The following is a 25,229-nucleotide window of genomic DNA, read 5'->3' as shown; positions in this document are numbered from 1 at the left end:
GGTTGGTTCCGTTTAGGGTAAGGGTAGTCTCAGGGTGTTACAGACCCATAAGGGTCCATCTGGTTACAAACTGTCATTTTAGCTGGGGGCCCATTTTAGCTGGAGCTCCCTCAAGGACCCCTGGGGGTCCCCGGACACCACTTTGGGAACCACTGTATACAGTCTGGAACTACACCTCCCGAAAACAGAGTAAGGAAGCTGCCATTTTCCGTCCACGAAAACATACTTACCAAAATATCTTTCTATTTCCATTTCTGCTAATACAGCAAGCTATACGTTTAGATCATTTCTGTTTATATTAGGATAAATTTGCGCGACTGTAAAGACGAAACGGAAGTGGGGAGGAGGCTTAAAAATCCGCTTCATACAGTAACTTTACTCATGGTCAGAGCTTCTGATGCTCCTAGACTGCATGACGGAAGCATTTGAGAATTGCGCGAGGCAAACAGTCTGGCAACGCGAGACGCAAGGGTATGGCTCGCCTGGGCAGCATTCCTATTCGGGTTTCTGATACGGTTCGGGGGCGGATGATATCGTTACGTCATGTTGTAGTCATTGTTTTGTAGTCATCAGGATGATTATCGTTACGTCATGTTGTAGTCATTGTTTTGTAGTCATCAGGATGATATTGTTACGTCATGTTGTAGTCATTGTTTTGTAGTCATCAGGATGATTATCGTTATGTCATGTTGTAGTCATTGTTTTGTAGTCATCAGGATGATATCGTTACGTCATGTTGTAGTCATTGTTTTGTAGTCATCAGGATGATATCATTACGTCATGTTGTAGTCATTGTTTTGTAGTCATCAGGATGATATCGTTACGTCATGTTGTAGTCATTGTTTTGTAGTCATCAGGATGATATCGTTACGTCATGTTGTAGTCATTGTTTTGTAGTCATCAGGATGATATCGTTACGTCATGTTGTAGTCATTGTTTTGTAGTCATCAGGATGATATCGTTACGTCATGTTGTAGTCATTGTTTTGTAGGCATCAGGATGATATCGTTACGTCATGTTGTAGTCATTGTTTTGTAGTCATCAGGATGATATCGTTACGTCATGTTGTAGTCATTGTTTTGTAGTCATCAGGATGATATCGTTACGTCATGTTGTAGTCATTGTTTTGTAGTCATCAGGATGATATCGTTACGTCATCTTGTAGTCATTGTTTTGTAGTCATCAGGATGATATCGTTACGTCATGTTGTAGTCATTGTTTTGTAGTCATCAGGATGATATCGTTACGTCATGTTGTAGTCATTGTTTTGTAGTCATCAGGATGATATCGTTACGTCATGTTGTAGTCATTGTTTTGTAGTCATCAGGATGATATCGTTACGTCATGTTGTAGTCATTGTTTTGTAGTCATCAGGATGATATCGTTACGTCATGTTGTAGTCACTGTTTTGTAGTCATCATATCTACAAAACAATGACTACAACATGACGTAACAATATCACCCGCTCCCGAACCGGATCACACGGCAAGTTTAGTAACTCTCGAGGTGAAGAAAAGAAAAGCCATGTGACGGCGAGGAGGAGGTGACGTTAGGGTACTACGGGGGGTTCGTTTAACGTTTATTTAGGGTGGCGTTCGTGCGTTCGTTCGTTCTTCAGCCGGTGCCATATGTACGCTGAGGCGCGGGCGAACGCCTCCCCGCAGTCCTCACAGGAGAACGCGTCCGGCCGGCGGCACTCCGCGCGTCCGACGACGCTCGCCGTCTTGTCGCCTCCTCCTCCTCCTCCCCCTCGAGGAGTCTTCCTCGTCTTTGCCTTCGTCGGCGTGGTGTGTCGTCGTCGTCGTCTTCGCCGCCGCCCCCCGGCCTGCACGTGGCGCGCCAGCAGCCGCGCGCCGTAGAAGCTCTCGCCGCAGCCGGCGCACACGTAGCCCGTGGTGTCCGCGTGGCGCACGCAGTGCCGCAGCAGGTGCAGCCGGCGCAGGAAGGCGCGGCCGCAGCCCTCGCAGCGGTAGCGGCGGCCGCGGCTACGGCACCCGCCCGACACGCTACCGCTAACGCTACCGCTCCGCCTCCGGTGCAGGTAGCGGTGCGCCACGGCCAGCGAGGGCTGCCGCGACACGGCGCCGCACTGCCGGCAGGAGTACGGCGCCTTGGAGCGCCACGGCGTGGCCAGGCGCCTCTGGAGCGCCAGCTCGCGGCTGGTGTTCTGGAAGATGGCGATGATCTTCAGCTGGGGCCTGTTGTTGTTGTTGTTGTTGGGGTTGGAGGAGGAGGAGGAGGAGGGGTATCCGGGGGGTGCGGGGTATTGGGGAGGAGGAGGAGGAGGGTGGTGCTGGCGGTAGATCACCTGACCGGGATAGGAGGTGGTCTGCTGCGGGGGGGGCGGGGGCGAGGGTCAGCTGATAGGGGGGAGGGGGGCCGGCGGGGGGGTGGTGGACCAGAGACTGAGCGGTGGCGCTGCCGTCTGCGGCGCCCCCCCCTGGCGGGAGGTTGACCTGGATGCTGAACTTGGTGCTGTGAGCTTCGACCTTATGGTTCAGCAGGTCCCTGTTGGAGAGGATTTGTTTATAGATAGCATTTCACGTAGATGATTGTATTGTTGTATTGAATTGAAGGTAACGGGTACAGTCGCCCCATTTCCATTTCACCCCAGTGGCCCAGGAAATGAATCCCAATGCGTTTTGCCCATATAGGCTTTTCTTAAAGTATTTATTTAAAGACGGTTACGCCGCGGACAAAGCCAACTCGGATCGTGACAAATCATGACAATGAACACAATGTTTTGGGCCGATCAAATAATTTATAAGTAGAAAAACAAAACAAATAGTGTTGTCTCCTGACTTTATTTTCTTCTTTCTAATGATTTGATCGGCCCAAAACATTGTGTTCATTGTCATGATTTGTCACGATCCGAGTTGGTTTTGTCCGCGGCGTAACCGTCTTTAAATAAATACTTTAAGAAAAGCCTATGGTCAAAATGCATGGGATTCATTTCCTGGGCCAGTCGTCGTTCTGAAAGGGGGAGGGACTGCGACGCTCTATACTACAAGTCCTGTTTTGTGAGGATCATAGAACAGGGAACTGAGCTTAAAGGTGATATAGACAAGTTTCCAGTGTTTGTACACAGAAGCGAGTGAGTGTTTCCAAACAAATGCATATCTAGCTCCACCCCCCTCCCCCCCTCATTCTATTGACGCTCTACCTAGCTGTAAATAACAATAACAATAACATAACTCATGTCGGTGATTATATAAAACGGTATCATCATATTAATTTATCATTGTTAAGTTCACTGCATAATAGCATGATGATGCCATTACAAAACATGGGCTGCTACATGGAAGAAATGTGTTTTAATAAAGCTAGATTTAACGGCTAGATTAGGTCCTAAATTAACTTAATTAACCCATTCTGACCGGGCACCCATTTTGGTGTTGGCATCATGTTATGCTTTAGCTAGTGAAAAATAGCAGATCTACAAGCTCATATCGCGCCACCGAGTGGCGCGATACGAGCTTGTAGGTCTGCTATTTTTTTTAAATCGAAGACACTTTTAGAATCTGATCTCAGGTCAGAATGGGTTAATAATGAAACTGTCAGGATGTAATAGACATTTTTAGAATCTGATCTCAGGTCAGAATGGGTTAAGCAGTCGCCGTCTGCTGCTGTGACACTTTCTTCATTTTACATATCGACTAATACTATACAATCAAATAAATCTGTATCATTTCAGATTTCAGAGAGGGAGGGAAATATACCAAATGAACTGTTAACCCATTCTGACCTGAGATCAGATTCATACGAGGTTTCCGCCGGACACACACTGGTCTGATGAACCCATTCTGACCTGAGATCAGATTCTAAAAATGTCAGTCGCTCTTCGATTTAAAAAAAATAGCAGACCTACAAGCTCGTATCGCGCCACTCGGTGGCGCGATACGAGCTTGTAGGTCTGCTATTTTTCAATAGCTAAAGCATAACATGATGCTGACACCAAAATGGGTGCCCGTTCAGAATGGGTTAAAGGAGAATTCCATACTAAAAGGCTTTCTTACCTTTCTTTGTAGTCGTTACGTCCCCACCAAAGAGGTCCAGGTGTTATTTTGTGCAAAAGCTCCTTATTGGCTATTTCCCTTACCATAAGCCCTCAATGAATTGCATTGAATTGAATGGGGCTATGGGGTGTTGTGCTAATTCGCTTATTTCCATCGCTCAAAATGATAATTTCTTTGTATATATCCTCTCTTCATAATGTAAACAATATCCCAAGCGGCACACTTTACTACTTCTTTCGATGGAAATAAGCATAACACCCCATAGCCCCATTCAATTGCCATTCAATGCAATGCACTTCATTGAGGGCTTATGGTAGGGAAAATAGCCAAAAAGGAGTTTTTGCACAAAAAAACACCTGGACCTCTTTGGTGGGGACGTAACGACTACAAAGAAAGGTAAGAAAGATAAGAAAGCATTCTAGCATGGAATTCTCCTTTCTGACCGGGCACCCATTTTGGTGTCAGCATCATGTCGTGCTTTAGCTATTGAAAAATAGCAGATCTACAAGCTCATATCGCGCCACCGAGTGGCGCGATACGAGCTTGTAGGTCTGCTATTTTTTTTAAATCGAAGACACTTTTAGAATCTGATCTCAGGTCAGAATGGGTTAATAATGAAACTGTCAGGATGTAATAGACATTTTTAGAATCTGATCTCAGGTCAGAATGGGTTAAGCAGTCGCCGTCTGCTGCTGTGACACTTTCTTCATTTTACATATCGACTAATACTATACAATCAAATAAATCTGTATCATTTCAGATTTCAGAGAGGGAGGGAAATATACCAAATGAACTGTTAACCCATTCTGACCTGAGATCAGATTCATACGAGGTTTCCGCCGGACACACACTGGTCTGATGAACCCATTCTGACCTGAGATCAGATTCTAAAAATGTCAGTCGCTCTTCGATTTAAAAAAAATAGCAGACCTACAAGCTCGTATCGCGCCACTCGGTGGCGCGATACGAGCTTGTAGGTCTGCTATTTTTCAATAGCTAAAGCATAACATGATGCTGACACCAAAATGGGTGCCCGTTCAGAATGGGTTAAAGGAGAATTCCATACTAAAAGGCTTTCTTACCTTTCTTTGTAGTCGTTACGTCCCCACCAAAGAGGTCCAGGTGTTATTTTGTGCAAAAGCTCCTTATTGGCTATTTCCCTTACCATAAGCCCTCAATGAATTGCATTGAATTGAATGGGGCTATGGGGTGTTGTGCTAATTCGCTTATTTCCATCGCTCAAAATGATAATTTCTTTGTATATATCCTCTCTTCATAATGTAAACAATATCCCAAGCGGCACACTTTACTACTTCTTTCGATGGAAATAAGCATAACACCCCATAGCCCCATTCAATTGCCATTCAATGCAATGCACTTCATTGAGGGCTTATGGTAGGGAAAATAGCCAAAAAGGAGTTTTTGCACAAAAAAACACCTGGACCTCTTTGGTGGGGACGTAACGACTACAAAGAAAGGTAAGAAAGATAAGAAAGCATTCTAGCATGGAATTCTCCTTTCTGACCGGGCACCCATTTTGGTGTCAGCATCATGTTATGCTTTAGCTATTGAAAAATAGCAGATCTACAAGCTCATATCGCGCCACCAAGTGGCGCGATACGAGCTTGTAGGTCTGCTATTTTTGAAAAATCGAAGAACGACTGACATTTTTTAGAATCTGATCTCAGGTCAGAATGGGTTAATCAGACCAGTGTGTGTCCAGTGGAAACCTAGTATGAATCTGATCTCAGGTCAGAATGGGTTAACTACATTAAAACATTTAGCGGGGGGCGGGGTTGGTAAAGGGGCGAGTCGTTTGGCATTCAAATTGAATAAGGGCCTTTCTCGGCCCCCACCTCTCTCTCCCTGTGTTTTAGGATCCAAGATGGCCGCAGCACCGCGCCAGGAGGGGGGGGGGGGGGGGGGGGGGGCCTTACTGGGCTGCGTTCACAAATTCAAGACGCCTGTCTTGAATTTGTCTTGTTGTGTCTGTGTCTAATGGGGCCGCTCCAATGCATTTACAATGGACGCCCATATATGGTTTGACCAAACATTTTGTTTGATGGTGGTAGCTTTAGCTATTGAAAAATAGCAGACCTACAAGCTCGTAGCGTGCCACCGAGTGGCGCGATACGAGCTTGTAGGGTCTGCTATTTTTTTTTAATCGACTGAAGAACGACTGCATTTTTTTTTTGAATCTGATCTCAGGTCAGAATGGGGTTAATCAGACCAGTGTGTGTGTCCAGTGGAAACCTCGTATGAATCTGATCTCAGGTCAGAATGGGTTAATCAGACCAGTGTGTGTGTGTCCAGTGGAAACCTCGTTATGAATCTGATCTCAGGTCAGAATGGGTTAATCAGACCAGTGTGTGTGTGTCCAGTGGAAACCTCATTATGAATCTGATCTCAGGTCAGAATGGGTTAATCAGACCAGTGTGTGTGTGTCCAGTGGAAACCTCGTTATGAATCTGATCTCAGGTCAGAATGGGTTAATCAGACCAGTGTGTGTGTGTCCAGTGGAAACCTCGTTATGAATCTGATCTCAGGTCAGAATGGGTTAAGAAGGCGTCACACAGCTGTGTATGTGTGTGTGCGTGCGCGCGTGCGTCTGTGTGTGTCTGTGCGTGTGTGTGTGTGTGTGTGTGTGTGTGTGTCTGTGTGTGTGTGTGTGTGCGTGCGTGTCCGTGTGTGTGTGTGTGTGTGTGTGTGTGTGTGCGTGCGCGTACCTCCCGGTGGAGAAGAAGGTGTCACAGAGGTGACAGCGGTTGATGTTGAGGACCGGGGAGGCGGAGCAGCTCATCTGGAGGAAGGGCTGGGGGCGGGGCTTCACCACCACCCCGCCCGCGTTGGCGCAGGCGTGCGCCTCGTAGCCGGCGAGGTACGGGAAGATCTGCCGGCAGAGCGCGCAGCCGTACCAGATCACCTAGAATATATACATAAATATATACATAAATATATATATATATAAACGCAGCCGTACCAGATCACCTAGAATATATACATAAATATATATATATAAACACAGCCATACCAGATCACCTAGAATATATACATAAATATATACATAAATATATATATAAACGCAGCCGTACCAGATCACCTAGAATATATACATAAATATATATATATATAAACACAGCCGTACCAGATCACCTAGAATATATACATAAATATATATATATAAACACAGCTGTACCAGATCACCTAGAATATATACATACATATATACATAAATATATATATATATATAAACACAGCCGTACCAGATCACCTAGAATATATACATAAATATATATATAAATATATATATATATATATATAAACACAGCCGTACCAGATCACCTAAAATATATACATAAATATATATATATATATATATATATAAACACAGCCGTACCAGATCACCTAGAATATATACATAAATATATATATAAATATATACATAAATATATATATATATAAACACAGCCGTACCAGATCACCTAGAATATCCTAATAATAATAGAGCGAATGTCTGAATGTCTGTCTGTCTGTCTGTCTGTCTGTCTGTCAGAAACAAACACTTATCTCCTCATTGCCTGCACCAATCGCTCCCACTTTTCACACAGGCATTGACCATAATAATATGGAGGTCTTAACGAAGCCATTTTTCCAATAAGATTAATAATGAATTTATTAGTGAATAAAAACCCGTTTATTTGTCCGTGCTCTATCTCCGACCGAGCCACACTATTAGCACACATCTCTCCATGCCAAAATAAATCTGCACGCTCCCACAATCCAGCTAGGCTACTTTTTTACCGACGCAACTGTCATATTTACTGTACAGATATTGTTTTTACATCACCACACGATCATGGAGAATTGTAACTTGAAGAATTGTGTGCCTGTGGAGGGGGTGTGGGACGCATAATTCGATAGGTCACCGTTTGTAGTGTGACGTAGGAAGCGAAACCCAGCCCCGTCGGAGCATCTGTTCTGTGTCCGTGTTGGATGTGAATGACCAGCGACACACAGCCAGGACTGCAGCCGCTCCGAGGACACTGTTTCTGGGCTTATGATCAGTGACACACAGCCAGGACTGCAGCCGCTCCGAGGACACTGTTTCTGGGCTTATGATCAGCGACACACAGCCAGGACTGCAGCCGCTCCGCCGCTATATATAAATGCACCATTTACACTGTCCGCCCCCTCCTCAACCACCTCCTTCGCCGTGCATTACACATGGGCTACATGCACGCTCAAAGCCTGGACACTGACAACGACAGCTTACAGCCCTGCGCGCACCCAGCGTGGCTGCGTGACACACTGAACAGCACGAACACAACGGAATGCTTATCTGTCGGGGTCTCGGGGTGGCCAAATGGAGACGTTTGGAGAAGACAGATCCCGTGCCGTCGGAACAACACAATGACAAAATACATACAGACAGATGCAATGACAACGACACGTTCCTAAATCACACAAAACACCTAATTCTTATCCTGATTATATAAAGAACAAACTACAACTTGCTTTGAAGCCCAAAAAGCCAACCTCCGCGTTCACCGTTTAATAGCTTATATCTCCACGGGCAGCAGACGGTGAGCGGTTAGGGACCGTCTACAAAGTGCAACACCGACCTTGAAAATATTCAATAACTTCCATTTATAGGCAGAATATCACCACCATATTTACATCACACATCAATGGTGTACTTATGATTGTACTACAGCATTTAATTAGCCTATACTTTAGTGCCCAACCCAACTTTCCAAGACCATCTGTAAACAATTCCCCCCCCTATCAGTAATGTGATCTATTACATCACACACTGAACATGATTTGCTGTTTGCATATATTCAGAACGGGTAAGGACTAGTATACATAAATATATATATAAATTAGGGCCGGGACTAATTGCGATTCATTTAGATTAATTAACTACAGAAAAATGAATCGCGATTAACTACAGATAAATTAATTGCAACTTTTTTTTCACCGCGGAACGTTTCTCACTGGGCGCTTTTCTATAGTACTGAAAACTGGAAATAATAAAAAGTCACCCCATTTTGTGTTGCCTAGAACTGGAGGTCTGACAAAAAACAGTAACAATATGAAGTAAGTACAGCTTTGTGATGTCACTGAGATGTACTTGTTACTGTTACTATTTTTTTTTCAGACCTCCAGTTCTAGGCAACACAGAATGGGGTGAACCCCCGACCTCCCAGTCTCAGGGCGGACACTCTAACCACAAGGCCACTGAGATGGTCTACTTTTTGGGGTCCTCGACATGAAATAGTTTTGAGAACTACTGACATAGAAAACATGATTTTAACCCATTCTGAACGGGAACCCATTTTGGTGTTAGCATTACGTTATGCTTTAGCTATTTAAAAATAGCAGATCTACAAGCTCATAGCGCGCCACCGAGTGGCGCGCTATGAGCTTGTAGATCTGCTATTTTTTTGAAAAATCGAAGAACGACTGACATTTTTTTAGAATCTGATCTCAGGTCAGAATGGGTTATAATCAGACCAGTGTGTGTCCAGTGGGAAACCTCGTATGAATCTGATCTCAGGTCAGAATGGGCTAAATGGGTTGAACTGACCTTGTGCTCCAGCAGGTCCTTCTCGGAGGGCAGCCGCTGCTGGCAGTGGCAGCAGGCGAGGTCGCCCCTCTTCACGGGGCAGCGCGTCACGTGCACGCTCAGGCTCTTGAAGGGCCCGCGGCCACACAGGACGCACGTGGCGTTGAGCGGCCCGATGGTCAGGTGCTTCCACCGGGAGGCGGAGCCTCGGCCGCCAACGCCGCCGCCAACGCCGCCCCAGTCGGGGTCCACGTCGGAGTGGTCCGAGCTGCTGGGGCTGGACAGGGGACTCATCAGGCTGGAGTCCCTCTGGGAGGCCTAGGGGACAGGGGACAGGGGTTAGGGGACAGGGGACTCATCAGGCTGGAGTCCCTCTGGGAGGCCTGGGGGACAGGGGACAGGGGTTAGGGGACAGGGGACTCATCAGGCTGGAGTCCCTCTGGGAGGCCTGAGGGACAGGGGACAGGGGACAGGGGACTCATCAGGCTGGAGTCCCTCTGGGAGGCCTGGGGGACAGGGGACAGGGGTTAGGGGACAGGGGTTAGGGGACAGGGGACAAGGGTTACGGGACAGGGGACTCATCAGGCTGGAGGAGGAGTCCCTCCGTGAGGCCTGCCAGTAGGGGGCAGTACAGGGACAGGGAGCACCATGTGAAGAGGACGTCCATTTTACGTCAAAAGAAAACAGCAGGTCTACGACAAGCTCACGCTAATATGGTATCTTCCTCGCTTTCGGGTTCTTGGAAACGCCCCCCCCCCCCCCCCCCCCCCAGCCACAGCGTTAGTTTTACTGAGGTTAGGTTTAGGTATAGTTTACTGAGGTTAGGTTTAGGTATAGTTTACTGAGGTTAGGTTTAGGTATAGTTTACTGAGGTTAGGTTTAGGTATAGTTTACTGAGGTTAGGGTTAGGTATAGTTTACTGAGGTTAAGGTTAGGTTTAGGTATAGTTTTACTGAGGTTAGGTTTAGGTATAGTTTTACTGAGGTTAAGGTTAGTGTTAGTTTTACTGAGGTTAAGGTTAGGGTTAGGTTTAGGCTGTCAATCACAGCGACTGGCCAATCACACCACACCATTTGGCTGGGGGGCGTTTCCAAGAACCCGGAAGCGAGGAAGATACCATATTAGCCAAGCTCACGCCGCGTTGTGAGCAGGGAGTTGTTTTTGTCGACTAAAACTATGACAAAAAGAAAAAGTCTGTCGACTACCTTTTTTCACTGACGAACACTAAATGGAAACTAAGCTCTGGTGACTGAAACTAAGACTAAATATACTGACAATTTCATCAACAAATAAAGACCAGACTAAAATGTTAGGAAGGGACTAGTGGACAACAGATCCAGTACGAATCATTTTACACTTTGTTGCATGCTGAAAATAGCTGATCTACAAGCTCACAACGCGTCGCAGTTGTGAGCTTGTAGATCGGCTATTTTCAGCAAGTGTAAAATCAGTCCCGCCAAAATACATTTTAAAACTAGACTTAAAGGGACACTTCACCCTTTTTGCAAAAGAAATTATATGTTAATGACATTTAGAAGCTTTGGAACACTTTCCTGGGGGTCTTTATGTGTGTAATATGTGGTCTTAGATATGTTAGATTGTAGCAGTGAGCACAGTGTCTCTGATGTCATGGACACTGGTCTCACTACCTTCCTGGACTACAATTCCCATAATACTTTGGGGCACTGCTCCTCCTTGTGGATAGGGGGAGGGCTGTCTTACTGAGACAACATGTAGTTCCAGGAAGTAAGTGAGCCCAGTGTCCATGACATCAGAGACACTGTGCTCACTGCTACAATCTAAAATATCTAAAACCACATTTTACACACATAAAGACCTCCAGGAAAGTGTTCTAAAGCTTCTAAACGTCATTAACATATATCTTTTTTGCGAAAGTGTCCCTTTAACATTCCAGGTGACTAAAATGGCCCCGTCCTCACCTGCGAGATGGTGGCGATGCGCGCCGACCTCCTGGTCCCCTCGCGCCTCGCCCTCCCCAGCCCCGGGCTGCTGTCGTTGGGGTCGGTGCCTCTGCCGCCCGGCGCCTGGAAGTACAGTAACACCGTACAGTAACAATGCTCATGCATTTTTCAAACGTCTCTCTGTGACCGTGCAGTAAAGCTTGTAGATCAAATACAAAAATAACAAGACATAAAAAAATTAGGGCTGTCAATCGATTAAAATATTTAATCTGATTAATCGCATGATTGTCCATATAGTTAACTGTGATTAATCGCAAATTAATCGCATTTTTTTTATCCGTTCTAAATATACCTTAAATCAGTGGTTTTCAAGATTTTTCATATCAAGGCCCATTATTTATTCTGCATTTGAGCCACGGAACCACCATTTGATGACATTTAGCCTTTAGACCCAAACTAAAGAACTGTATTGATGTTGGCCAATGGTACCATTACGACAGATAACAGGCCATGTTGATCAAAATAACATGTTTTCTAAGTTTTCTAATTGTGTAGACTTAAATTAACTTAAGTAATGCAGCTGTTTAACAATTATTCAACTCTTCAGCGTTAAATTGCCATGCGTCTCTCAACCATTCTGTCAAACTTCACAGTGCGTTAATCGCGCGTCAAAAAAAATAGTGCCGTTAAAAGGATTGTGAGTTAACTAGTTAATAGTGAGTTAACTAGTTAATAGTGCGTTAACTAGTTAATAGTGCGTTAACTTTGACAGCCCTAAAAATAAATGTATGATTACGTGTGTCAGTGATTTCTTGGTGTGTTTAACCTATTTTGGGCGGGAACCCCTTTTGGTGTTTTAATCATTATGTTATGCTTTAGCTATTGAAAAATAGCAGATCTACAAGCTCATAGCGTAATTTCGAGGTCAGGCCTAAATGGGTTAAGTTATTTGTCCCTGTGCAATTTTGATTACAAAGCCTAACCATAAATACAAAATATACATATATAAGAAGAAAACTAAATTGTTAATCGCAATTTGTGTGTGTGGCAATTCATCGTCAGCTTAAAACCCATTCAGGACGGAAACCCCTTTTCGTGTTTTTTTTTTTAATAATTTTTATCCCACGATTTTGTAACCCATTTTTCACCCCTGTGTCAATTATCTAATGTGATCCTGGGCTCTACACACCCTCCGCCAACCTAGTCCCCATATATGGGGGACAAGGGGAGACCAACCTAGTCCCCATATATGGGGGACAAGGGGAGAGCAACGGACTTGAACTCATGCTTCCTTCATTCCTGAGTGTCCAAGTTGCTCCTTTACACCTGACAGGGGGGAGTTTCCCTGGTTGGACGTATAGCGCGTGGAAGGAACACGTTATTCCAACCAGTTCCTTTCCCCTCCATCAGGCGCCCCGGCTGGCCAGGGGGAGGCAGTATAGAGACCAGTTCCTTTCCCCTCCATCAGGCGCCCCGGCTGGCCAGGGGGAGGCAGTATAGAGACCAGTTCCTTTCCCCTCCATCAGGCCCCCCGGCTGGCCAGGGGGAGGCAGTTTAGAGACCAGGATTACTGCATGTTTTTGTGAGGGTACCTACCCTAGGGGACACGGGGAGAACATGCAAACTCCACACAGAAAGGCCCTTTCGCCAACCCCGCCTCGGGTATGGGCACTGATGACGCGGAGGAGGAAACACGCCGCCAGCACCCACAGCGCCCCGAGGGGGAATCGAACCCAGGACCTTCTAGCTGTGAGGCGACAGCACTACCAACTGTGCCACCGTGCCCCTTTTCGTGTTTTAACTCATTCTGACCTGAGATCAGATTCATACGAGGTTTCCACTGGACACACACTGGTCTGATCAACCCATTCTGACCTGAGAACAGTACGGTACCTGCCAGTGCGAGTCCTCGTGGCAGCTGGCCGTGCCCTCACTGCCCCACTCGTGGCGGTCCCCCCCCTCCTCCTCCTCCTCCTCCTTCATCTCCCAGGGCATGGCGTACGCATGGTCTCGCCGCACGTCCTGGCACGTCGGGCCGCCGTTGGCCAGCGGGCTCGAGGAGGGCGGCGGCGGCGGCGGCGTACCGACAGCGGGAGGGAGGAGCGCGTTTTCGTCGCACTCGTCGAAGCGGTCGGGGGGCTCCTGTTTGATCTGCACGTCCGCCAAGGGCCCCCCGGCCGCCAAGGGCCCCCCGGCCGCCAAGGGCCCCCCGGCCGCCAAGGGCCCCCCGGCTGCCAAGGGCCCCCCAAGGTCCGCCAAGGGCCCCCCGGCCGCCAAGGGCCCCCCGGCTGCCAAGGGCCCCCCAAGGTCCGCCAAGGGCCCCCCGGCCGCCAAGGGCCCCCCGGCCGCCAAGGGCCCCCCGGCCGCCAAGGGCCTCCCGGCCGCCAAGGGCCCCCCGGCCGCCAAGGGCCCCCCGACCGCCAAGGGCCCCCCGGCCGCCAAGGGCCCCCCGGCCGCCAAGGGCCCCCCGGCCGCCAAGGGCCTCCCGGCCGCCAAGGGCCCCCCGGCCGCCAAGGGCCCCCCGGCTGCCAAGGGCCCCCCAAGGTCCGCCAAGGGCCCCCCGGCCGCCAAGGGCCCCCCGGCCGCCAAGGGCCCCCCGGCCGCCAAGGGCCCCCCGGCCGCCAAGGGCCCCCCGGCCGCCAAGGGCCTCCCGGCCGCCAAGGGCCCCCCGGCCGCCAAGGGCCCCCCGACGTCTGTCTGTGACTCGCGTTCATCTTCCACTGCAGCCAGGGGCCTGGAGGACTCTGTCTGTGACTCGCCTTCATCTTCCACTGCAGCGATGAAGGACTGTGACTCGCTGTCAGCGTCTGTAGCATTGAAGGGCCTGGAGGACTGTGTCTGTGACTCGCTGTCAGCGTCTGTAGCAGTGAAGGGTCTGGAGGACTGTGTCTGTGACTCGCTGTCATCGTCTGTCGCAGCGAAGGGTCTGCACTGTGTCTGTGACTCTCTTCCATCTTCCACTGCGGCGAAGGCTCTGGACACTGTCTGTGACTCTGTCTGTGACTCTCTTCCATCTTCCACTGCAGTGAAGGGTCTACACTGTGTCTGTGACTCTGTCTGTGACTCGCTGTCAGCGTCTGTAGCAGTGAAGGGCCTGGACTCTGTCTGTGACTCGCTGTCAGCGTCTGTAGCAGTGAAGGGCCTGGAGGACTGTGTCTGTGACTCGCTGTCAGCGTCTGTAGCAGTGAAGGGCCTGGAGGACTGTGTCTGTGACTCGCTGTCAGCGTCTGTAGCAGTGAAGGGCCTGGAGGACTGTGTCTGTGACTCGCTGTCAGCGTCTGTAGCAGTGAAGGGCCTGGAGGACTGTGTCTGTGACTCGCTGTCAGCGTCTGTAGCAGTGAAGGGCCTGGAGGACTGTGTCTGTGACTCCCTGTCAGCGTCTGTAGCAGTGAAGGGCCTGGAGGACTGTGTCTGTGACTCCCTGTCAGCGTCTGTAGCAGTGAAGGGCCTGGAGGACTGTGTCTGTGACTCCCTGTCAGCGTCTGTAGCAGTGAAGGGCCTGGAGGACTGTGTCTGTGACTCGCTGTCAGCGTCTGTAGCAGTGAAGGGCCTGGAGGACTGTGTCTGTGACTCCCTGTCAGCGTCTGTAGCAGTGAAGGGCCTGGAGGACTGTGTCTGTGACTCGCTGCAGGCTTCCATCGCAGTTTCGTCGTCCAAAGAACTCCGGGAATCGTCCGGCAAGTCGTCCAGTCTGGCGAGTCGTCCGTGGCGGTAGTGGCGCTTCCTCGCTTCCGTCCACCAGCCGCCGCGCGCCGCAGCGCGGCCGTCACAGGGCGCGGCCCTGTGGTCGTTGTATTCGCGCGGGTCGGCGAAGACGCGCGCGCAGCCTTCCCCCGCGCAGCGCACGGGCATGGCGTGCGCGTGCGCGTTGGTCAGGTGCGTGTGCAGCGACAGCTTGCGGGAGAAGGTGACGCGGCAGATGTGGCAGGAGGCGCGAGCATCGTGGCTCTTGTAGTGCGTCATCAGGGTGAAACTACAACGGAAAAACAAATGGAAACTAAATGAAAACTAAAGCTATGATGACTAAAACTAAGACTAAATATACTGACAATTTAGTCGACACCTGTGTATAGCCTATTTAACATTAAATATTTCTCTGTCTCTGCGTCTCTCCCATATATATCGGGTCTCTCCCCCTCATGTACACACACACACACACACACACACACACACACACACACACACACACAAAGAAAGAAACTCTCTCGCATGAAGACTCATGCATCGCATGCTTTGTCATAACTTTGCGTGGCGGCGGCGCATGCCTAAAACAGCCTGTCGGAGTGGACCAATAGCAGCCAGCTGCAGCCTCGCCAAAAGCCAAAAACAACGAAGCCTGTTAGCAGAAAACACCTTCCCGAGGCAACAGAACAGAGAAGACAAATACAAAAAGAAATAAAAAGAAAGTTTGATTCACACCGTCAGCTTGTTCTTTTGTTGTTCTCTAGCATATGATCTTTGTGTTTTTAAACGTGACCCAGGCAGTTCAATCACTGCAACGAGGAAGTCAGTATGTGTGATTAGTTTGACTGTCTTTTAGTTGTCATTGCATCGCTTTGATTACGTTAATGGACTTCTGGTATTGTCGCATTATTATTAGTAGTCTATTTGAGTAAGCCCATCAAGTCAAGGGTTGCCTTTAGTCTTAAAGAAAGAGAATAATGACTGTGCTGGCATTATATAGCCTACTGCAGGGTACCCCAATAGGCGGCCCGCGGGGCATTTGCGGCCCACAGAGCGCCCCCTTGTGGCCCATGGAAAAATTTAAAAAAAAAATATATATATTTTTTTAAGGGTCCCAGATATAAATGGCATTAAATGGGGGTCAGTAGCCTATGCATGTCAAACTGGGCATCCTTTTCAAATGGGGTCTTGCCCTGAAAATGAATTTTCAGGGCAAGACCTCGACCTCGGCCCCCAGCCTGGTACGCTAGTCAAAATATGGCCCTTGAGGAAAATTAATTGGGGAACCCTGGCCTACTGTATAGCCTAGGCTACAAGTCAAGCATTATAGCCTTTAGGCAATACTATTTTGATCAACTCACATCAATAATACCGGGTGAAAGAAATATGTCACATATTGTACAATAGCCTATGAAGTTAATATAGGCTATATTTAATGGTTTGCACTGCAATGACATGGATCTGAAAAATGAATGAAAATCTATTGTGCCGTCGCCCGTCGCCCCAGGGATCGCACACAAATAAAAGAAATTGCCAAGACCACTGACATTTTACTTAGGCATATCTCTCTAATTTCTTATGCGATTTTTTTAATTAAAAAATCACCATAATCTATCTCTACTTTCAATTGGTGTTGTCAGCCAATACTGTATTGTCTTCCAATCTAACGATATAGTCACATTACGCACAGAGGCTGCTGCGAGAGAGAGAGAGAGAGAGAGAGAGAGAGAGAGAGAGAGAGAGAGAGAGAGAGAGAGAGAGAGAGAGAGAGAGAGAGAGAGAGAGAGGGAATCATAGCTTCAAATTGACATGTTGGTTGTTCAGTTTGACCCACCAGTTTTGGAGATATGGCTTATAGAGTAATGTCTGGCAGAGAAACAGCGAGTTGAGAAAACAGGCTTGAAAGGTTCACTTCTGTGGACTCTAACATTACACCTAGCTACATGTTTAAGCATTTCTTTCATATTTACATGTCTTCTGTGGTCTCTAACATTACACCTATACAGTAGCTACATGTTTAAGCATTTATTTCATATTTACATGTCTTCTGTGGTCTCTAACATTACACCTATAGCTACATGTTTAAGCATTTATTTCATATTTACATGTCTTCTGTGGTCTCTAACATTACACCTATAGCTACATGTTTAAGCATTTATTTCATATTTACATGTCTTCTGTGGTCTCTAACATTACACCTATAGCTACATGTTTAAGCATTTATTTCATATTTACATGTCTTCTGTGGTCTCTAACATTACACCTAGCTATATGTTTAAGCATTTATTTCATATTTACATGTCTTCTGTGGACTCTAACATTACACCTATAGCTACATGTTTAAGCATTTATTTCATATTTTCATGTCTTCTGTGGTCTCTAACATTACACACAGCTACACGTTTAAGCATTTATTTCATATTTACATGTCTTCTGTGGTCTCTAACATTACACCTAGCTACATGTTTAAGCATTTATGTCATATTTACATGTCTTCTGTGGTCTCTAACATTACACCTATAGCTACATGTTTAAGCATTTCTTTCATATTCACATGTCTTCTGTGGTCTCTAACATTACACCTATACAGTAGCTACATGTTTAAGCATTTATTTCATATTTACATGTCTTCTGTGGTCTCTAACATTACACCTATAGCTACATGTTTAAGCATTTATTTCATATTTACATGTCTTCTGTGGACTCTAACATTACACCTATAGCTATATGTTTAAGCATTTATTTCATATTTTCATGTCTTCTGTGGTCTCTAACATTACACACAGCTACACGTTTAAGCATTTATTTCATATTTACATGTCTTCTGTGGTCTCTAACATTACACCTAGCTACATGTTTAAGCATTTATTTCATATTTACATGTCTTCTGTGGTCTCTAACATTACACCTAGCTACATGTTTAAGCATTTATTTCATATTTACATGTCTTCTGTGGACTCTAACATTACACCTATAGCTACATGTTTAAGCATTTATTTCATATTCACATGTCTTCTGTGGTCTCTAACATTACACCTAGCTACATGTTTAAGCATTTATTTCATATTTACATGTCTTCTGTGGTCTCTAACATTACACCTAGCTACATGTTTAAGCATTTATTTCATATTTATTTACATGTCTTCTGTGGTCTCTAACATTACACCTAGCTACATGTTTAAGCATTTATTTCATATCTACATGTCTTCTGTGGTCTCTAACATTACACCTAGCTACATGTTTAAGCATTTATTTCATATTTGCATGTCTTCTGTGGACTAACATTGAAGTGCTATTAACTCATTTTGGATTAAAAAGAAGAAAAAAAAACAACTAAAATGTCTCCTCTGGTGAAAAGCTGGAGGTTTGCGCGACGGCAGTCTCTCAGTCAAATCTGGTCACAAATGCTATTTGTCCCCATGTCCCTTTTACCCCAAAAGCACCACGGAAACACGCCTAAACGGCTTTCACCGTGTCTGTAAACCTTTTGAATTCAGTTTCAATTAAGTTTTCAATCAATCAATCAATCAATCAATCAATACCTGCACGGGAACTTCTCTCCGCATTCCCAGCACGCCAGCTTCCTGCGTCGGTACAGCCCGTCATCGTCATCGCTGCTGTACAGCTCGCCGTGATCCGATTGGCCGATCTGAGGGACCAACGGACACACGACACCATTAACACATTCTGACCTGAGATCAGATTCTAATGATGTCTTCTACATCCTGACAGTTTTCCATTCTGACCCGAGATCAGATCCTAAAAATGTCTATGTCAGTCGCTCTTCGATATTATATCCCGACGATATGTATCGATTTATTAAACATTAAGATCGATTTCCCCCCCCCCAAAAAAAAGAAAAAATATGATTTTTCGGTCATTTGTCTGGAAAATAAATGTCGTGTATCGTGATGTTTTTCCATATCGCCCAGCGCAAAATCCACGCAAACATCACCTGCCAACAATTGGTCATCTCTGATCCCAGGTCAGATGGAGGGGGAGGGGTACGGGCGGTGTTCTCCGTCAGAGCTGACCCCAGGTCAGCGCTATGGGGTGGTGTAGATGGGGTACAGGCGGTGGTGTTCTCCATCAGAGCTGACCCCAGGTCAGCGCTATGGGGTGGTGTAGATGGGGTACGGGCGGCGGTGTTCTCCGTCAGAGCTGACCCCAGGTCAGCGCTATGGGGTGGTGTAGATGGGGTACAGGCGGTGGTGTTCTCCATCAGAGCTGACCCCAGGTCAGCGCTATGGGGTGGTGTAGATGGGGTACGGGCGGCGGTGTTCTCCGTCAGAGCTGACCCCAGGTCAGCGCTATGGGGTGGTGTAGATGGGGTACGGGCGGTGGTGTTCTCCGTCAGAGCTGACCCCAGGTCAGCGCTATGGGGTGGTGTAGATGGTGCAGGTGCATTGGCGTTCCCTGTATGAGGAATATGAAATTAGTATTTTTTTGTGTAATATTACAACTTACAAGTGCGTATAGCAGCGTTTGGACTACGGAGAAGCTATGCCGAAAAACGACTGGAAAAAGACTAAAATAAAAACTACCGTAAGACCAGTGTTGTTTTTGGCAGCAAATTTCTATTTTAGTTTTAGTTTTAGTCATAGTCTCTTGAATAGTTTTCACTTAGTTTTAGTCACATTTTAGTCGCCTGGAATGTTCTAGTGTTTAGTCTAGTTTTAGTCGACTAAATGTCATACGATTTTAGTCGACTAAAACTACAGTTGATTTAGTCGACTAAAAATGTGATTTGACAGGCCTTGATGTCGTTGTACTGACATATTTTACACTTTGGTTGCATGCTGAAAATAGCAGATCTACAATCTCACAACGCGTCGCAGCGCGACGCGTTGTGAGATTGTAGATCTGCTATTTTCAGCATGCAACCCAGCATAAAACTGGATCTCTTGTCCACTAGTCCCTTCCTAACATTTTAGTCTAGTTTTTATTTGTTGACGAAATTGTCAGTATATTTAGTCTTAGTTTTAGTCACCATAGCATAGTTTTAATTTAGTTTCCATTTAGTTTTCTTCAGTGGAAAAAGGTAGTCGACGAAAAAAATGTGTCTTAGTTTTAGTCGACGAAAACAACACTGCGCAAGATACAGTAGGACGACTAAAATATAATATATTGATAACTATGTCAATCTCGTTGAAGGCAACATGGAGGCAAAAGCTTTCCCGAGATTTCCTTAATTGCGAAGCATATAGTCAAGCTTTGGCGTGCGCATAACGGAAGGGGCTATTTTCGTCCTACAGACATTAAATTCCCGTTGCATGGAGAATGTTACATCATAGTGTCTGAGCAAATAAGACACGTTCACGTCGCGATGATGTATGATGATAAGAGCGCCCCTCACTTCACACAGGTGTGATTTTTATGGGGGCAGCACCCATAGATATATATAAGAAAGCTCACCCGCGATGGGGCATGGACTTTTTAAATAACCATAACATTGTGTCTATGGGGCATGTACTTTTTAAATAACCATAACATTGTGTCTATGGGGCATGCACTTTTTAAATAACCATAACATTGTGTCTATGGGGCATGTACTTTTTAAATAACCATAACATTGTGTCTATGGGGCATGCACTTTTTAAATAACCATAACATTGTGTCTATGGGGCATGTACTTTTTAAATAACCATAACATTGTGTCTATGGGGCATGCACTTTTTAAATAACCATAACTTGCTCAATTTTCAAACTGTTTTCAAACGGCTTTGTTTGTTATAAACATCGGAGACGTCCGCATACATATATGTATATATATATATATATATATATATATATATATATATATATATATATATATACATAAATGAAGCAGATAAGCGTCCCGAATCAACGTTTGTAATAAACCAACCCCTTTGTAAATCGGTCAAGATCTGAGCGAGTTATTTTCGTTTGAGGTGGACTTACGTCAGAGACTCCGCCTTGAGCCATCTAGCCTTTATATATATCAAGGTTCAAGGTTCAAGGTTAGCTTTATTGTCCCTTGCGGGAAATTGGTTTGCAGCCAGATCATAGTAAAAATACACACACAACAACATTCAATACAGGACTAAGAACAGGGCACCAGAGACAGAGAATTCATGACATAAAGTAGTAGCAAAGAACAGCACCTACCTGATAGGGCTGCTGTCGATGATGTCACCGGTGATGTCAGAGTGTTGTTGTCGTCCTCTGCCAGGGCTGCTGTTGATGATGATGTCACCGGCCTGACCCCGTGGTTACAGCACTGGGCGGGTGTCGGGTTCACTTCCTGGTTACAACAGCGCTCTGCGTTCATTGGTTCCTCTTCCTGGTTACAACAGTGCTCTGCGTTCATTGGTGGTTCCTCTTCCGGGTCACAGCGCTCTGCATTCATTGGCTCCTCTTCCTGGTCACAGCGCTCTGCGTTCATTGGTGGCTCCTCTTCCGGGTCACAGCGCTCTGCGTTCATTGGCTCCTCTTCCGGGTCACAGCGCTGGCCGTTTGTTGGCGCCTGGTCGTCGCTCCCGAGGTGGAGGGAAGGCACCCGGTCCGGATGACACTCCAGCATTTCCTTGGCTGGATAACCTGGAGAAAAAGAAAAAAAAAACGAAATAAGCAAAAAATAATAAAGAAATAAAATCACAACCGTGTGAAGTAAGTGGTGTGGGGGTCCGCGGAGCGTCCCCGGAACTTACACACAGCCACACGCACACGCACACGCACACGCACACGCACACACACACACACACACACGCACACGCACACGCACACGCACACACACACACACACACACACACACACACACACACACACACACACACACACACACACACACACACACACACACACGCACACGCACACGCACACACACACACACACACCTCAGGCACGGGGGCCAACATTGGCACAGGGGAGGGTGGTCACTGGCACACTGGCATAAGTGTGTGAGGGAGATATTTCATTTTAATGTTAAGAAGTATTCAAAAAAGTTTAGTCTGCGAAAATGAAGCCCCCTCACAACATCTATATATAAATTACATTACACCCTGCACACAATTCTACATTCACTCAAACTCTGGGCTCTGAGTCTGTGTGAAAGAAACTAGGCCACATACAAAGTGTATAGTGTACTGTACAGCCTATGATGGACAATCAAAATCAGATGGGAATAGTACTGTGAGATGGAGGGTGACTGATTCAAGCAGTCACACCTGGCCTGATAGTCAAACTAGAAGTGGACTCAGAGCTGGGCGTGGCTGCGCACCTGTTGTGCATCATGGACTTGATCAACGCACAGCAGGTTAAATCAGTCATCTCCACAAACACTCAGGAGATAGCCTCTGTCCGGACAGTGGAGAGATCACCTCTCCTGTGTAAGGTGATATTATTATGGTGTATAATTCCCTGCAGCACAGGAATAAAAAGACAAACTCAAGGAAGCTGCCCTGTGTTGTGTCCTTCCTTGGTGATAACACTAATGCTGTTTATTTACTGGTGCTAACACTAATGTTGTTTATTTACTGGTGCTTCCACTATGTTGTTCATTTACTGGTTCAACTTTTCCTAATGTTGTTTATTTACTGGTTCAACTTTTCCTAATGTTGTTTATTTACTGGTTCAACTTTTCCTAATGTTGTTTATTTACTGGTTCAACTTTTCCTAATGTTGTTTATTTACTGGTTCAACTTTTCCTAATGTTGTTTATTTACTGGTTCAACTTTTCCTAATGTTGTTTATTTACTGGTTCAACTTTTCCTAATGTTGTTTATTTACTGGTACTTCTACTGGTCCTAATGTTTATTTACTGGTATTTCTACAGACAGACAGACAGACAGACAGACAGAGCTGGGCGTGGCTGTGCACCTGTTGTGCATCATGGACTTGATCAAGGCACAACAGGATAAATCAATCATCTCCACAAACACTCCTCTGTCCGGACTGCAGTGGAGAGATCACCTCTCCTGTGTAAGGTGATATTATGGTGTATAATAACATGAAGGAATAAAAAGACAAACTCAAGGAAGCTGCCCTGTGTTGAGTCCTTCCTTGCCCTGGGTAGTGACTACTCTGTCACGTCACGATTACATTTTTATGTGGTGACAAAATTAAACTTTATGTCGATACGGCACACTGGTTATCAAGACAATGAGAACATGGCACGTCATGTCAAAAAGGCAGACCCCTGCAGTAGAGTACGTACAGGTACGTACGTACAGTATAAGTAAATGGTGCATTTATGTAGCATATAGATTGTGCATTACATGCATTACATTCACCCATTCAGACCGATGCCGGAAGAAACCATGCAAGGCACCAGCCAGCACACCAGGAGCAATTAGGGGTTCAGAGTCTTGCTCAAGGTGACGTGACGTCACTATGACCTGGGCACCATATATGGAGGCTGATGTCACGTGATGTCACTATGACCTGGGCACCTGGGTGCCAGAGTGTAGAGTAGGAGAGTAGCGACGCGCTTTGATCTCGCCGCAAAGCGGGTGCCTATTATGGGCTATAGTTCCAAACATTGGAACTATCCCATTGAGACAAAGCGGGTGCCTATGGGCTATAGTTCCAAACATTGGAACTATCCCATTGAGACAAAGCGGGTGCCTATGGGCTATAGTTCCAAACATTGGAACTATCCCATTGAGACAAAGCAGGGTGCCTATGGGCTATAGTTCCAAACATTTGAACTATCCCATTGAGACAAAGCGGGTGCCTATGGGCTATATAGTTATATATATACCTATATAATTATTATGCATTTATAAAATTATTGTAATAGCAGATCTGCTATAGGCCTATATTAGGTATAAAGTTGCTTATAACAGTCTATCAGAGATGAATTAGATGCTTCAGCTATAATGCCAAATTCATCCACTTAGCTGGAGGGGGGGGGGGGGGGGGGGGGGCACCCTCCCCCCTCAGGCTCAAGAGGAACCCCCCCCCCTGGGAGGGGTGGTGGGGAAAGGGGGGTCCCCGGACCCCCCTTTGAGAACCACTGTACAGTTTACCATGCACCTGCAGCAGAGTTATAGTATCAATATTAAATACATAAATACACACAGATATGATGCATCCACCCACCTTGGCGGTGATCAGATCAGCTCGAGCCGCTGCCTGCTATTATAGCTGCACAATGACGACGTTACGACCTCCTTTAGCAACGTCATAAGCCCGAACGTGACGTCACAAGGACCGTATACCGTCACAGCACAGTTAAATTGGTGTAAACGTTAATTGCGCCGAGGAGGTGATGGTGAGGATATAGTTGGTTGTTTTTTTTAAAGAGCTTCCTTCCTTTTGATGTTGACGTTTATTATGGAACTACGTCCGTCCGTCCATATCCGGGTTGGCACCGGAAGAGGCGGAGTTATGGCGTGTATTAAGTCCCCCCCCCCAAAAAAAAAAGAAACACACACACACACACACACACACACACACACACACACACACACGCACACACACACACACACACTAATAACAATAACAATAATAATAATAATAATAATAATAATAATAATAATAATAATTCAGTCTTAATAAGTTGTAATAACATAATAAATATTTTGGTTTGGCAGGTTTGGCAGTTTGACATGTGATGTGACGCGGTAATATTGTTATCATGTTTATTTATATTTTATAGTATTGTTGTTGTGACTTCTGAATAAAGAATGGAGATTAGAGCGGAACCAGCGAGTTTACACGAAGTTTCCAGACGAGGCCATTTTGACAGACGGACCGGGTGGTGTGTGTGTTTGGTTTGCTGTTTCTGGACTGCCAGATGGGTGGAGTTACACCGCTGTTGTTGCGTCGGTAATAGCAAATTTGGTACAATGAATGAATATGATATTTTGCAAGAGTTAAGAGGAGGTTGATAAGATAACATACATATTGTCTGATCTTATACTTATTTTATTTATTTATTTTTAAGTCAAAATTATATACAAATACACAATGCTCAAATAAGAGTAAATTTTGGAACTTGTGAAATGATTAGGCTCAACCCAAAATACATCATGACAGACTGTAGCCTAATATTTAAGTACAATCACAAAATAA

General features: G+C 45.9%; 1 protein-coding gene across 1 annotated transcript; it reads right to left on the bottom strand.

The window, feature by feature from the left end:
- Positions 1-1,572: 1,572 nt before the first annotated feature.
- Positions 1,573-24,321, bottom strand: LOC310856087 (uncharacterized protein). The gene is made up of 11 exons (XM_083761304.1): positions 24,255-24,321; positions 21,321-21,752; positions 19,147-19,607; positions 18,734-18,840; positions 13,401-15,480; positions 11,526-11,630; positions 10,017-10,033; positions 9,607-9,889; positions 6,743-6,939; positions 2,400-2,508; positions 1,573-2,332 (listed from the first exon to the last, which is right to left on the bottom strand). Exons 2-11 carry the CDS (start codon positions 21,733-21,735, stop codon positions 1,580-1,582), a joined length of 4,527 nt encoding a protein of 1,508 aa, XP_083617430.1. The 5' UTR covers positions 21,736-21,752; positions 24,255-24,321; the 3' UTR covers positions 1,573-1,579.
- Positions 24,322-25,229: the final 908 nt, after the last annotated feature.

Source organism: Protomyctophum parallelum, assembly GCF_964188405.1.
Source record: "Protomyctophum parallelum genome assembly, chromosome: 3".
NCBI classification, from domain to species: domain Eukaryota; kingdom Metazoa; phylum Chordata; class Actinopteri; order Myctophiformes; family Myctophidae; genus Protomyctophum; species Protomyctophum parallelum.
The sequence above is the reverse complement of the archived record's forward strand: the minus strand, read 5'-3'. Positions and strand labels throughout refer to the sequence as shown.

What these genes read in the sequence shown, in the direction of transcription:
- LOC310856087 (XM_083761304.1), bottom strand. Translation starts at nt 21,735, where the DNA reads ATGCTGGAGTGTCATCCGGACCGGGTGCCTTCCCTCCACCTCGGGAGC. An exon ending in AGATGACCAATTGTTGGCAG is followed by an intron (nt 18,841 to 19,146) that starts GTGATGTTTGCG and finishes TTGGTCCCTCAG; the next exon opens with ATCGGCCAATCGGATCACGG. An exon ending in GGAGAGAAGTTCCCGTGCAG is followed by an intron (nt 15,481 to 18,733) that starts GTATTGATTGAT and finishes TTTCCGTTGTAG; the next exon opens with TTTCACCCTGATGACGCACT.